The sequence below is a fragment of the Micromesistius poutassou genome (assembly GCF_964030765.1).
Source record: "Micromesistius poutassou genome assembly, chromosome: 10".
In the NCBI taxonomy this organism is placed as follows: Eukaryota; Metazoa; Chordata; class Actinopteri; order Gadiformes; family Gadidae; genus Micromesistius; species Micromesistius poutassou.
This window is the reverse complement of record NC_140280.1, coordinates 8,903,845-8,919,120: the sequence shown is the minus strand read 5'-3', so window position 1 is coordinate 8,919,120 and position 15,276 is coordinate 8,903,845. Positions and strand designations below refer to the sequence as shown.

The following is a 15,276-nucleotide window of genomic DNA, read 5'->3' as shown; positions in this document are numbered from 1 at the left end:
CCAACAAAAATAGTTCCGCAACTGAAGGGAGACTAGGCTGTTGCCAGGCAACACATATACAGTACATAAACATTCCTAGACACAAGCTCGCTACTCTGTGTCCTCCGAGTCTGATGATGACCATTCATAGTTCAAATCAAATGTTATTTTTGGAAATATGTCCATCTTTACCGTGCAAAGTTTGCCACAATCTAAGATAGGCTATTTAACAGCTGATGTAATGTTAGCTAATAACGGTTATTAGAACGCCCGTACAGCGGAGTGATTATGTCTGTGAAAAGTCCCAGTGCTGTTATACTGTATATCAGCACTATGGAATGTCTCGTTGTCCAATCAAATTGCTCGGTTGGGACCGGTCGGAACTAACTGTTGTATAATTACGTTTATTTAGGTTTATATAGTAATACAACTCTTGTGAGTCCTAATATGGCTGAGTATCACCAACAAATATCCCATGATGCATTCTAATGTACAATCCCTACTACTGTCTATAAAACTACTATCTATAATACTTTTATTATAAAAAGGATGGTTCCTCTCCTTGATTGTGATGGACTTTAAGCCGTTCTGAAGAACTAGTGTAAGTGAACCCTCGGTTTCAGCAGCTTCAAGTTCCTCAGCAATCAGGACCTCACCTGGAACCAATCAAACGTGCATTGAAAAAGCTATCCCTCTTCCATCTCAGGGGGTGAAGACGTTCGGCATTCTGACAGGATGCATCACCGCCTGGCATGGAAACTGTACTGCCCTCAACCACAAAACACTGCAGAGTCACTGGATAAATCAGGTAAGGTGTTGGTGAAGTGTATTGTGCAAGTCGAGATATGTAGTGGACAGTTTCACAGAAACCTAGTTACTTCACAGTTTTATGACAAACTGTGAATTTCGTGACTTCACAATTCAAACAGGATCAAAAAATATGGACGTTCCTGACTTGAGGAACTATATTGCTTGCCTGAAAAATTTGGATTTGTTATGAAATTATTGCATATTATGTTGCTAAATTGCTATGTGTTTATTTTCATCGTACTAGGTAGTCCTAGCCTTGCATCGCCAGACGGACTGCAAACTGCAATTAGTCTGGACATGCCTCTGGACACAATTGGATAGGCCTACAACCAATCAGATCAGAGCAACTAAGTGGGTGAGGCAGCACTGAATGACAGAAAATACATCTTTCTTTCCAATAAAAGCTTTAAGTGCGGTTGTTTGTTCTTCTTTTACTTAAATTATACTGTCCCGTTAGTTTAAAACTGTCTCGAAAGCGGAATCAACAAACCGTTTTTGTTGTTGTTGGGAATGCCTGTACGGCCTTCCTTTGCATTATCATCTTATATCGTGCCTCATCTTAGATAAACTGTAGTGATTGGTTGGTCTATTTCTTACCGGGCAGAAATATTTTGTATTGGAGGGGAGCCAGACCTTATCTGCAAGCAAATTAAACATGAGCTTGCGAGATTCGTCTGGTACCCAGACTAATGTTGTCCAACCTTTTTCAAAAGAGTTTTCTAAAAGCAGCTCTAAAAGCAAAAGGAAATCTTCAGATTTTTGGAGTTCTCCTTGAGCAAGATTTGGTTTGACACATTAACAAACAGACAGTGATCAATGATTGAATATAACTTGAGTTGGCCATTGGCATTGGTTTATCGGTATGGTATATGGTATATGGTTTATGGTATAGGTTTATCTAACCTATACCACCATTTCTAACAATTACTTTATATTAGTTACCATCATCTATAAAATGATCAGCTTTTATCAACATTGACATTTATTGGAACATTATTGACCAATCAGGATCAAGTATTTATTAATTCTATGGTATAAGCATTTATAAAAAGATGAGAAATGATTCAATCTTCATTGTGCCCTGGAAAGAAAATAATACAAAAGATTACCAAAAAGTACAAAATATATAAGATGACAAACACAATGTGTTACAGTTCGAATCGTATGTAGCATTAGAAAACAAAGGTTAGGATTTTGCTCAAATTATAAATAATATTCCAATGTTCTGTTCCATCAAAAGGTGTGTAAATATATGTAATGTTTGAGAACAGCACTATGATGCACATGCTTCAGGAACATAGAGGTTGGCTTCCGCTTACAGGAAACCAAAAACCAGCAAAGTATGAGACGTCAAAACAAAGTGAAGAACAGATGAGACTTTCCGTTTGAGAAGAAGGCTACCTTATTAAGGTTACAGCATGGTGGTAAGACTACTCCTCCTCTGCCTCACTGGCCTTGTATTGTCTGAAGAACGGCCTGGTAAGTCTTCATTACTAGTGATTTAGAACATTTAAACAGGTTTGGTTTTGTTTGGCTTTCCAGCAGCTTGAAGGTATCTCTGAATCTAACTTACAACATAAACCCAGGTTTTATTTTCATGCAATAGGTGAACATTTATTTTATGCTTCGTCGAAACATTGTCACTTCTATTTCAAAGATAAAATCATATCAACCATGATTACGGATCATTGCACCTCATATTTAGTATTTATACCTCAACTTACTTTTGCTACATTCGCAGTAACCTCAAACTAAAATCGAACTTCATGAACGGTACTGAACACTGCACTTTTTTTTTTGCTGCTGTAATCTAGATCAAATTATTGATGTCAATTGGCAAGTAACCAAACTTTAAGTAACCATCTCCCAATGCTGTGACATGCTGTCATTTCAAGCACAAGACTATCCCCATGTGTTATGGGGTCTGATAGGACCTCCTACACATCCCAAATACATTTTAAATGTTACATAGGAATCTATTCATTAGATATAAATAAGCTAAAACAAAATCCATGTGGCCCTACTAATACTATTTCAGCTTACACTTTACTTTCATTAACGTCAAAACAAAATCCATGTGGCCCTACTAATACTATTTCAGCTTACACTTTACTTTCATTAACGTCAACTCATACTCCACTTCCCCAATCTATGCTTTTGTTTTTATGTACTAATTATTAATTATTAGGCTTCTGCAAAGGTCTACTGTTGGTGATATGGTCGTTGAAAATATACTATAACGTCACTTTTAAATCCAATAGGTTGATTCACATTTCCCTTCATTCTCTCCTGTATGTCAGATGTGGACTGTTTGGTGGTGAATTTAGAATATGTTCACTGTGTGTGGCACGGATCTGCAAGCCCAGCTGTCAATTATACTTTCTATAGCAAGTGAGTCAAGCCATAACTGATGTCAAATGAAATTATCTCCTTAACGGTTTTGATCCACAGCATGTTCAAAGAACAACTTGTATCCTCCTGATACACCTATGCAGCCTTTTACAGTATTGGTCATGGTCAACATCACATTGTTTTTGTTATGCAAAAGTGTTCACTGTTGAAATGTGATGCATCCTCAGGTTTGATAAGGGGTTCAACAAGTGTGCCAGATATGTCTTGGAGAAAAACACTAACATGGGGTGTGATCATCACTATGGGAATCTAATAATCGAAAGGTCCGAAACATTCACCACCAAACTGGTGATCCTGAACAGTAGCTTTCAGCAGATCCACCATCTCAACAATAAAGGTATGATGAACAGTAAAACCAACGGATAGACAGATTCCCAGGTCACTCTTAAAACTACATGTCTGTAGGCTACTGTGAGGGTACTTTACTTTGTCTTAATAAAATCTATAAATTATATTTTATTTTCAATATAATTTACTTAACAAAATCTACTTAACAATCTACTTAACAGCTAAACCATCCCAATCAGGAAACCACAATAAAATCCTTTCAAATTAGCTTTTGATTCTAATTTGGGAAGATGTTAAGTATTATGTGTTCCTAAAACTATATATGTATTCTGTGTCAACATCAGTCAAGATGAACGCCCCCATCAATTTGACAGTCAAAAACGGAAGCGACTCAAACCTGTGGTACTACTGGAATTACAGCATCAATAACGGCTGCATTGTGAGCCAAGTTCGCCGCAGGATCACAGGAAATGAGTGGGAGGTAAAAACTTTTTTTTTTTTTATGAATACAGACATTGTGATTATGGAATGATGCCATGAAGTTACCTGTCAATGTGTGTGTCTATCTTACAATGAAACGTATGCATTCCCGTAATACCATCATTGCTTTTACAGCCATATGTCCAACAACTTGGTTGAAAGGTATTAGTATAATGAGGTTTTGGTGCACCAGTTACTTGCCTATTTCTTTAGGGCAATTCCCTCATAAGTTTGTGTTTTTTCGAAGGCATCGTCTTTTATTGAAATCATCAGAGATATGTATTATATCTTCCTTCTCCAAACCTGTTTCATGGCTATATTCCTAATCCTTTCGTTTTCTTCTTTGCCTTGTGGTTCATCATATTCTGGCCAGAATATCCCCTTGAATATAAGTACAAAGACTTACACCATTAACCTGCCCTCCAGCCGACGCCGCTATGAGCTGCAGGTGAGGAGCACCATAGAAAGATATTGTGGATACTCATACTTCTGGAGTGACTGGAGTCCATCGGTCTTCTGGGGGTCCATGAGAGAAAGCAATGGCACAGGTAAAAACAAGAGCAAAATAAATTTGTCTGTTTATTGCTATAGTACTACATTCTCTAAGGGCTACCCAGGCACACATACCATTTAGTTAAATCATGTGAAGATGATTAAGATGTTGTCTTTAAAGCATGAATTCAACTACAATTTGTATTCATGAAAGACCTTAAAGCTGCACTTTGTATGTTCTTCCATGAGAAGCCTCTAGTGGCTGTAGTTGTAGCTAAAGTTATAGCTATATAATTTTCCGAAGACTGTCAATATCTGAGACCTTCCCAAGGATTTACAAACTTACTTGAGAAGGGTCCAAAAAAATGTTATGGCATAAATAATAGCAGGTTTAATCTTTCAAATGTGTCTCTGTCAGGCGAAGGCTTGTCCGTGTTGTCCCCCGTGTTGTGGGCTCTGGGGTCGATAGCCATGGTTCTTCTATTGGTCACCCTTCTTGTGCGATACGAAAGGTGCGTTGATCTCTTTTAACATTGAAACTACTGGTTTCATCTTTTTTTATGAAGTTGATAATCTGTTACAGAATGTACTCAAGCAAAAGTATTCAGAACTTTAGAAATGTTTTGGATGCAACACAAGAAAAAAAACAAAAAAAGATTTGAGTACTATATTTGGTATAGTAATAATAATAAATAATAATAATAATAATGTATGATAGAGAAAGCCTGTATTGATATTTCCAAAGATGACCGGACATGTTGCTTCTGGTGTACAGGCTCAGAGCCATCCTCCCAGACCCTGGAAAGAACCTGACCAAAATCCTGGCTGATGGAAATGTAGAGGTGAGTAACATCACAGGCCTTCTATCTATAGAAAATATATTACTATAAACAGATAATTAAAAAATTAAAAAAAACCTCTTATTTTATTGTATATAGTTCTTAAAAGAAGTAATGCATCACTGGAATACCCAATAATCATATCATTTAAGAACAACAGGAGGAAAGGTCATATGTTTCTGATGATATTTAAGGTGTTATTTATTTTTCTATTCTGGAGGATTGGCTGCCGATCTCCAAGAGCATCAAGGAGGGCTTCAGGGCGAACTACAGCGAGCGGGCCTGTTCTGTTCGTGAGTACAGCCGTATCTCACAGTCTGCCAGCGAGAGCTCTGCGGAACAGAGCTCCTCCAACCAGAGCTCTGGTAGCTCTGCATCTTCAGTCACCACCGATCAAACCAACTGCTCCATCTCCCCGTCCGTGAATGAACCTGCAGGACCGACTGCCTGTGCCTGTGACGCCGCCACTGTTACTGTTTCCTCTGCTGGAACGCAGGGGCCCGCTTAGGTCAGGGTTGTATTGTGCTTGTGTCCATGTTTCGGGTTGTTTTATGGCCAAAGCAGGTCAAAGATCATGGTTAATTCCATTCATGTGGAAGTACTATGTGAGATATAACAATTTGCTGAAATTCTAATTGAAAAAATAACCTCCAAAAAATATGATAAAGGAAATTAATTAATTAATTAGATGTTTGGTAACTTGTCAACTGGCATCAGTCATTTGATCTAAGCTGAAGCAGACAATGCCAATATTAAATATATGAAGTTTGTAAAAGTCTGTAAAAAAATATATTTACTTGCAATTTCCTGGCTAACTCACATTTTAACCTCATCAAAGACGGAACACTCATAATTCTAACTTAACAATACGGTCAGAAACCAAATGCAGTCTACATAGTGACAGTGTACAAAATGTTTGATTTTTCTAAATAGCTTGCAGCCTTTAATCGGATTTCATTCCCACTGCCACAGGCTACAACCATATGTTGAATATGAGAAAATGTGTGACTGGTCACTAAATCTCTATAGTTCTACCAGAGGCCTAGCTAGTTTGAGTTATCTGAGATGTCTGAGTAGTCCTTTAACCTTTGCTGACATGGGCCTATGGCTGTTGGTGTAGTCTCATGTTGCGCTCCTTTAGTGAAAATGTGGCTTAAATGAATATATTCTGATGATTTATTGTTGTGTTTTTTCTTTAATGTCCCAATTGAATTGTCGTTTTGGTCTTCTCTATACCTCGTGTAAGCCTTTACAATACTTTCATACTTTTAGCCTAAAAAGTAGTCAAGAAGGTAATGTATGCCAATCCTTTTTAGATATAGCAGCAAAACATGTATTATTTACACGTATGATTTCCTTTCTGTATCTTTTGAATAAAAAATACATCTCCAAACCGGCTGTACTTTATCCACTTTTCCTAGCCCTACAGTGGAGTCAGTCTAGCATGTATGGGGGCGGCCCCCTGGTGCGCTCACCCTCCTTTAGAGGGAGCAGAGCGTCCCGCACAGCACGGTACTGAGTCAACGCATTTCTCAGAAGAAGGGCAGGGCGCTTGGTGGCTGGTCCCCGCAAGAAAGCTGTTGTTGGTGCTACTAGCCAGTTGCTCACCTAGCTGAAGCGATCAGCTGATCCAACAACTTTATGTATCCGTGTTAAATCTCTTAGTTTTGGTGCATTTCATTTGTTTGACGCTGATTCTCCGTTGGCCGTCCAGCAAACGAAAATGTCCGAGCCTACGGTGGCCGATACTCGCCGGTTGCATTCCAAGCCCCAGGACCTGACAGACGCCTACGGTCCGCCGAGCAATTTTCTGGAAATTGACGTTTATGATCCACAAACTGTGGGAGTCGGGCGCACCCGTTACACAACATACGAAGTTCGCATGAGGGTAGGTTGACAGTTCGTACGCCTGAAGACAATTGCTAGCGTTAGCGTTGTAGCTACGCTAACTATTACCGTGTTTTGCTAGCTGAGTTAGCATGCTGGGAACACTTTCAGCGAGGCTGAGAATTTGACGTTAGCCGTCTGCAGGGCGAGGGGATGACGGGCCGGGAGAAATCGAGTTGCAGGATTTACCGTGGCCTCGGATTTTACTCATATTTTAGGTATTTTAGTTCCCCATGAAGTCTATCACTTAGTCTTTGCTTTACACATGCCCACAGACTTGTATTTCAGTTTTGTTCAGTGTTTTATGTATACCGAAGGAGGTGGTTGTATTCATTCCATGTCATTGGAAATGAGTTGCACGCCATTTAGAACAACACGCTAGGGCTGACGTTACTGAACAGAGTTTCACTCTGTGACATCATATCTCACTCTGTGAGATCACGTCTTTCTTAAATCCCTGACATGAGCATCCTCACAGTGACGAGAGTGGATTCACCTCAAGTCACTCATTTTGAAAGCTAGTGTTGACAACATGCAGCCTCCTCTCAGGTACATGACCTGAGCAGCCTCCTCTCAGGCTCACCTCTCTGTCTAGTACCTAAACTGAGCAGCCTCCTCTCAGGATAACTTCTCTTTATAACATGACCTGAGTAGTCTCCTCTCAGGTACATGACCTGAGCAGCCTCCTCTCCGGTACATGACCTGAGCAGCCTCCTCTCAGGGCACACTCAGACTAGGCAAAGTTGCCCTGTACCGTACTCAAGTATGATTGCTGCCCCCCCCACACACACTGTGCCGCTGGCCTGTGCTCACACTAGGCAATCTCAACTGGGCCGGAGTACGGTTGCCTCTTGTACATATAGGTTGTGTATCTGTGCGTGTGCACGTGTCGGCTCATTAGCATCTGTACTGTGGCCTGAGCACACCTCTCTGAAGTGTACTGAGGCCACAGAATTCAACTGTACTTGAGTATGAATGGCGTGCTCACGCTAGCCAAACGATCTAGACTTTAGGGTGCAAACGTACTCGGGCACGGTAAAGATGGCCTAGGGTGAGTGCGCCCTCAGGTACATGACCTGAGCAGCCTCCTCTCAGGCTCAAAGTGACCAGAGTGGATTCATCTCAAGTGACTTATTTTGTAGCCTAGTGTTGACAACATAGCTTGTAATCTCTTCTTAAGGCCTATCCTTCTCAAAACTGTAAACAAGGGCTGGAAAATCACATTTCTAGCATACAATGATTGAACTATATAGTATATATAGTAACTTGCATAGTTAAAATTAAAAGTTAATTTACTTAGCCACATGAAATATGTTGGGTGATTGTTTAAATAGCCCCGCACTAAATTGGCAAAAGGCAGGTGACCATATCGTTTATCAGCCTTTTCCCCATAAAGACGGTCCATTACATAACCAACTTGCATTTATCACAAATATAGCTGAAATATAGGCTATAACTTGGTTGATTAGACACTTTTTTAGATGTTTAGACATTTTATATTAACGCCTCCAATCTTGCCATACCTTTCATTCAAATAATGTACTCTTGAATGCTGGTAAGAAAGATATCAAACTCAAGGAGAGAGTTAGAGATGAATGATGTCTGCTCCTGTGTATATATCCAGTATATGTTCATATACCCAATTCACCTTCACTGTAGACTCATGAGACTACATGAGTTGATATTATAAACACTGGAAGTTTGGTCTTATACATTTTTCTTGAAATTATTATTGTGGATCTATATGCGAATGCCGAAAGTAACCAAGTTAATTTGAGATATCCTTGTCCCTTTGGCCAGACAAACCTTCCCATCTTCAAGCTGAAGGACTCCTGTGTGAGAAGAAGATACAGTGACTTTGAGTGGCTGAAGAATGAGTTGGAACGAGACAGTAAGGTGGGGGAGATAAGATAATGCTGTATTTCAGGGTAATGATTACAGTGTGGTTAGCCAGCTAATGGTTACCATGAACTGATGAGTAATCTAATTACTTATCTGTAAAAGCACAAGGCCAGCGTTGAGTCTATGTTTTGCCTAATTGCTGATATCCCCAGTGAAATGATCTAAAGCAGAAAGGCTTTACTCATGCTCACAAATGCTGTCTATTGTGCTAGGTAAATAGAAATTTAACTTCACTGGTATATATATATTCTCGTTGCCTATTATTGCTGGCATCCTTTAAGGCTACTACTATTTCCTCGTTTTTTTAAGCTGTTCTGAAATACATTGGACTGAGTCACTTTTTACATGTATGTGCAATACATAGCCTTTAATCTCTTTTGAGTTGTAGTTTTTGTTATATATTCCTCATTCCTTTTGTCTTTCACACTTTCCTGAGCAGAGCAATAGTCACTAAAACAATTTTCCGCAGGATTAATAAACTACTCTTAATGTAATGATAGAGAAACAACAGAAATTCATTGCCATAATTCATCTAATGTTATCGTCTTCAGAGTTGACTGATGTGAGCCTTGAGTTCCTTCTCAACACAATGCATATATTTCTTATGAACGTGAATGGTAGATCCAGTTGCAACAACGTCTGCAACTAAATGATAACCAAAATGCATTGTAAACCATTAAGCACTGAACCACTGTCCAGTCTGTTAGGACAGCGGAAGGAGATCTACAAGTTTGGTCTTACATTTTTCTTGAAATTGTTATTGTGGATCTATATGCAAATGAAGAAAGTAACCAAGTTAGTTCAAGATATCCTTGTCTCTTTGGCCAGACAAACCTTCCCATCTTCAAGCTGAAGGACTCCGCCCTTGTTTTTTGTGTCCCTGAGTTGTTGATATGTATCTGAACATGTTGACCCTCAACTCCCCCTCCAGATTGTAGTTCCTCCTCTGCCAGGTAAGGCCCTGAAAAGACTGCTGCCGTTCAGAGGAGACGAGGGCATCTTCGAGGAATCCTTCATCGAGGAGCGGCGAGTGGGCCTGGAGCAGTTCATCAACAGGTATTGCACGCCACAGCACTTTTTTTTTTGTTAAAGGTCTGTAGAAACCCAGTAAAGGGGCCATGTGAAATGTCTTGATTTCACCTGCCAAGACACCCATTCTTCTTCCCAGGCTAGTTTCTTGTCTGAACATGCCACATAACGCAGCCTAAAGAAGTCTTTATTATAGAGTCACAATATGAAATGGTTTATTCCTGCGAGGCCTGCACAATTCTGGCCATTTCCGAGGCAATTGTACTAATATTTTCTCTAGGTTGCAATCTCAAGATGACCAATGATGAAGTGCATTTGTGAATTTTGCTTTAATGATATCTCACAAGTCTGCCTTTGCAATTGAAATCGTGTTGTTGGTAAAAATTTATTTTTTTTGTTTGTTTGTAGAATTGCCGGTCACCCGTTGGCCCAGAATGAGCGGTGTCTTCACATGTTTCTACAGGAGGAAGGCATTGACCGCAACTACATTCCCGGAAAAGTAAGACACTAGGGCTTTATCATGGGAGTACAGGGGGCGTTTACACTGTGAATAAAGTGGTATATTGTATGAACATTGCTGCAAACTGCAGTTGTTTAGTGCAAAGTGTCTCTAATTCTGTTCATTATCTTCTCCTTTTCTTTTTAGGTATGAATAAAGTAAGGGTTACTTTATTTTTGACATCCCATATGCTTCGAACCCCAGGTATACGTTTTGTAATCTTTTTGTGACCCAAAGTGGCTTGCTATGTGACTAATATGTACAGGTATGTTATCTAGGGATCATGTATACTTAACCATTAGCTGATATTGACTTGTTGTTGCAGGACAACCTTTGTTATTACATTTTAAAGAACCTTTGATACACACAACCAGAATGCATTATGGGTGAGAGTAGACCTGGGCCATGGCCGTTTGCATATCCGATTTGAAGAGATCCAAAACGCTTGTGTAAAGAAGGCCATTGTGGTATTGTAATGCTGCCTGTGTTCAAGGATTTGGCCAATTTGTGAAGACCCCAAGTTAATTGTTGACATTGTCTATGTTGAGGTGTAAATCAGCCATGAGTTGTGATCCAACTCGCCTCCTCTCGCAGTGTAGACATGTTCTGAATGTGGGTTAAGTTGGCCATCCATTATATTCCAAATGAGTGTTCAGCAGCTACCATGGCTGTAAATTAGTAGGCACATACAAACTGCCCTGGATAGGTGGCTCGCTCCCATGGTGCTCGATTGTGTTGCCACCCCACTGTGCAATGTCACAGATTGAGACTGAAGTGCACAGTAACAATTGTGCATGAAGACGGTCTGCGTTACAGACAGTCTTATCATTCTGAGTGCAGCGAAACAATTCAATGAGTCCAGTGGTGAGTTTAGGAGGAGTGTTTTTCTTTACTAATTTGAGTGCAGAATAAGCATTCTGTGTTTACACGCCACTGCTTATCAACATATCAACAACGACTGCAACTAAATGACAACCAAAACGCATTGTAAACCATTAAGCACTGAACCACTGTCCAGTCTGTTAGGACAGTAGAAGGAGATGTACAAAGATGACGCTTGATCAAATTCCACTGTTCACCCAAGGGTCTGAAATGTGATGCCACATACTTTACTAGTATTGATACCCTAAGCATTTTCTGAAGGAATTTCTTGAGTGTACACATCTTTTCACTCTCTCCCTCCTGTTCTCTGTCCCTCTTTGAAGAGCGTCTGGATGGCCGGGCGTACCCATGTACATTATCTTCTACATCGTGTCATGCGCTGCAATGTGTGGTAATGCCAGAAACGATGAGAGTCAGAGATATCGGATATCTCCCATTTGTTCTGGTCGGAAGCAAGTAGGAAATCAAATATATGAATCGTATGATATTTCTTTACTAGGCATTCTATATACATAAATTGAACTATACTTAACAGGATTGAGAATTCTCCACACAGTTGTGTTATCCCACCACAGCTATAATCTATTCTATGTTTGTTTTTACAATGAATATTACATTGTAATGAATGTTTTTTGTTTCCAGATGTATTCAAAACCATTCCTGTTTTAGTCTTTCTGTTCCATTTCGCTGTCAGAGCTTGGCTGTTGATTTAATACCATCCAAAGTGGAGCGACATGTAGCATTATTAAAGATAAGACAGTACAATGAGTCCCACCTTTATCCAAATGTTTGCTTTGTTTTTGTTTAATCATTCCAAAAGAAAAAGAGAGAGAGGGGGGGTCAGTTTGGGACGGCCTCTTTGGTTTCCCCCCATGCCATCTTGGTATAATCATAAGTTTTGGCTGTTAAAAAAACCCTATTGGACATGTTGAGTCAGGTAAACACCATATCTAAGCACTGTGACAACAAACTTATTTTGAACACAAACATCTCCTTTATTGACCTGAAACACAGCTGTATATGCTCTTATTTTCAGCTTTTTATATATTTTTAATGAATGTTATTGCAAATCATATTAATACATTGAGTCATGGCAACCTCCCATGTTTCTATTCACCAATAAAGTTCCTGCTGCCTGCCTCGATGTGCGCTCCATTCTGCAGGGAACAGCGTGAAGCCCCCAGGGGAGGCGTGGGAAGCTGTTTTAGCGCTTGGCATTCATTCTTTTCCGTCACCATACTTTGGATATTAAATGGATGACAGAATCTACTTTTTTTTTTCTTTTTCTTTTTTTTTTGCACTTTGATATCACAGACATCAATGATGATTGGGATATTATTTTTAATTTAAGGGTTTTAACGCAGGGGTGACCTGTCCTAGCGTATACCGTAGTCGGGTTAATGTATTTCCTTCCGGTAATTACCTTGCACCATCCATATGGAATGCATTGTTTAAGCGGAATGGTTGCATTGACCAGAAGAACTGCTTCAAGGGATTGAGGGCATGGAAAAAATCTGTTAAAATAGGATAGTAAAGAATACAGTTTAAATCTGTAAAGAGTCAGCCCAATAAACCCTATTGAACTTCAAATGTTATAAATATTTGAAAAGGCTTCTAAATCAAAATATGCTGAAGTATCAGTTCACCCTAAGTCGATATTTTGCTTATGAAGGAAGAAAGAAATTGGATAGAACACTGAAATAAATTTGTAATTCTTAGCTCAATAAAACTACATCTTAACATTCAGATTGTCCTTTGTTTAAGGTTAGCCATGGAATGTGATGGATTAACGTTTCCTGGAATGTCATGCTGTGAAGGTCACCCCAGTTAGACGTGATTGTAAATGGAAAATAATTGCATTTCCATGGCAATGGATAAACAGACGTGCTTGTGCGTGTAGGCTAGGCCTACAGCATATGATAGAGAAAGGCCGAGCTCGTGAGCGACCAACGACGTGTGCCGCGACGTAGGTCGCATTGGTCGCTGTGTTGGTCGCTCGTCTCGTCTGGCAGCTTTTGGTCGCTTTGGTCGCTCAAAGTCTATGGGCGGTCGTTAATCAGTTCATTTGCATGTTATTAACGGGTTTTTCTGCGACAGTTGAAGTAGCCTACTAGCCATGCGCTTTGGCTACCTACAGCTCTTTATTGCTAATATTATTTTACTATTTTTCTATTGAAGTAGGCCTACAGTTTAACATGATGTAATCGTTGCTTTATCAGTATCAATAAAATATATTAGTTGTAATTTGGGGCGTATTCAAATAATGTATTTTATGTATTATATATAGCCTATTTTTTTGTTAAATGTCATTAAGCCTAATAAGATATATTATGTACTAAGTTCTTAGTTATAGTTTTCTTCGAGTGATATAGTTTAATATAATTGTAACAGGTTGTCTTCAAATGCTATGGTACAAGCGGTAGTGACGGTAGGTTCGTAAACAAGGTGTTGCCTGTTTGATTCTCTCCACTGAACTGACATTCGTTTTTGCTCTTTTAGTCAAACTTATTGACGCAATCGGCCTCTTTCATTTAAACAGGCCAGCCACGCCTGGCCGCCTGCCACTGGCTGCGGCTGGCTGCTGGCTCTGGCGGGCTGAGCGACCAGGTCGCGACCATAAAAGCGCTGCGACCCCCGCGCACAGCGACCAAAAGCTGCCAGACGAGCGACCAACACAGCGACCAATGCGACCTACGTCGCGACGCACGTCGTTGGTCGCTCACGGAGCTCGGCCCTACTGATATGCAATGCATCAATCCCATCCCAAGTAGCCTATATTCAGTACAGGAAAACGCATAAAACAAATAGCGGGTGTTGGAGTCAGGGTAACAGGGTAACTTGACTTCAATATAGTTGACCCACAAACCATACACACTAGTGAGAAAGAAAAAAAGGGGTTACCGCGGTCTTTGATGTGATGTTATTAATGAAGGCAGGCGGACTTGACAGACCAAGCTGCACCAGCAGGGGGATTAAGTTCTGGTGCGCTGCCGCTCCAGGGCTGGAGTCCAGTGCGCTCTGACGCGTGGTGTATCGGGGAAGACAGGCGGTTTGCTTAGTTTGATAAAGTGGAAGTAAATGAAAAGAGCAACCCAAAGCAGCGTCGCTGGGCACGGACAAAACGTTCAGCTACAAGTGTATATAGCGCTCTGACAAACGCTCTGAAAAGAGAAGTTCAAGAGGATGAGAGAGAATCAAAGAAATAGTTGTACTAGGTTGGCCTTTGAACGGCACCCTTGTCTTTTGGCTTTAATATGTCACCATTATTAAACGATACAAATAGGTATATATTTGTGTAATTTATAGTAGCGATTTATTTAATAATTAAGAATAACGTGTGCTAGAGATATAAGAGACTGTGGAGGGCACATGCAATATGCTCAATTCCTTTTTTATTAAGGAATTCACACAGCCTTACATTTACTTAGCCTGCCATTTTAACTAGTAGCTCAAATTAATTATTACATTTTATTTGACTTCATATCAAAGAGGTTAAATAAAGCTGAAGCTGATAACACATTTTCACAACTATAAACCACCTCACCTGGTTGGAAGCTGCTGACCCCGACACACAGTCTACATAAAGGTCACTGGGGCACAGAGAGATGATGGACATGATATTTCCTCTTTGTTTTCGTAACTAATGAACAAAGCGGCTGGTGCGCTGTTTAGGGGACATGACTGGTGCTCTTGTACCATATTTGGGCACACACACACACACACACACACACACACACACACACACACACACACACACACACACACACACACAATCTT

General features: G+C 40.0%; 2 protein-coding genes across 3 annotated transcripts; both read left to right on the top strand.

The window, feature by feature from the left end:
- Positions 1-2,154: 2,154 nt before the first annotated feature.
- Positions 2,155-6,685, top strand: LOC311354957 (cytokine receptor common subunit gamma-like). The gene is made up of 8 exons (XM_084474818.1): positions 2,155-2,268; positions 3,090-3,180; positions 3,369-3,538; positions 3,834-3,970; positions 4,343-4,517; positions 4,880-4,973; positions 5,237-5,303; positions 5,521-6,685. Exons 1-8 carry the CDS (start codon positions 2,208-2,210, stop codon positions 5,806-5,808), a joined length of 1,083 nt encoding a protein of 360 aa, XP_084330944.1. The 5' UTR covers positions 2,155-2,207; the 3' UTR covers positions 5,809-6,685.
- Positions 6,686-6,797: 112 nt separating this feature from the next.
- Positions 6,798-12,643, top strand: snx12 (sorting nexin 12; the record flags this gene model as incomplete). Of its 2 annotated transcripts, XM_084474729.1 has the most annotated exons (6): positions 6,798-7,188; positions 8,988-9,083; positions 10,021-10,145; positions 10,527-10,617; positions 10,765-10,821; positions 11,823-12,643. In XM_084474729.1, exons 1-5 carry the CDS (start codon positions 7,024-7,026, stop codon positions 10,768-10,770), a joined length of 483 nt encoding a protein of 160 aa, XP_084330855.1. In that variant the 5' UTR covers positions 6,798-7,023. The 2 variants fall into 2 exon arrangements, with proteins under 2 accessions (XP_084330855.1, XP_084330854.1); XM_084474728.1 differs by lacking the exons at positions 10,765-10,821; positions 11,823-12,643 and having other exon boundaries at positions 10,527-10,629.
- Between the last annotated feature and the right edge of the window lie 2,633 nt (positions 12,644-15,276).

Excerpts from the sequence above, each read along its gene's own strand:
- LOC311354957 (XM_084474818.1), top strand. The coding sequence starts at position 2,208 with ATGGTGGTAAGACTACTCCTCCTCTGCCTCACTGGCCTTGTATTGTCT. Across the intron at positions 2,269-3,089 it reads ATTGTCTGAAGAACGGCCTG|ATGTGGACTGTTTGGTGGTG; the intron begins GTAAGTCTTCAT and ends CCTGTATGTCAG. Across the intron at positions 4,974-5,236 it reads CTTCTTGTGCGATACGAAAG|GCTCAGAGCCATCCTCCCAG; the intron begins GTGCGTTGATCT and ends TCTGGTGTACAG.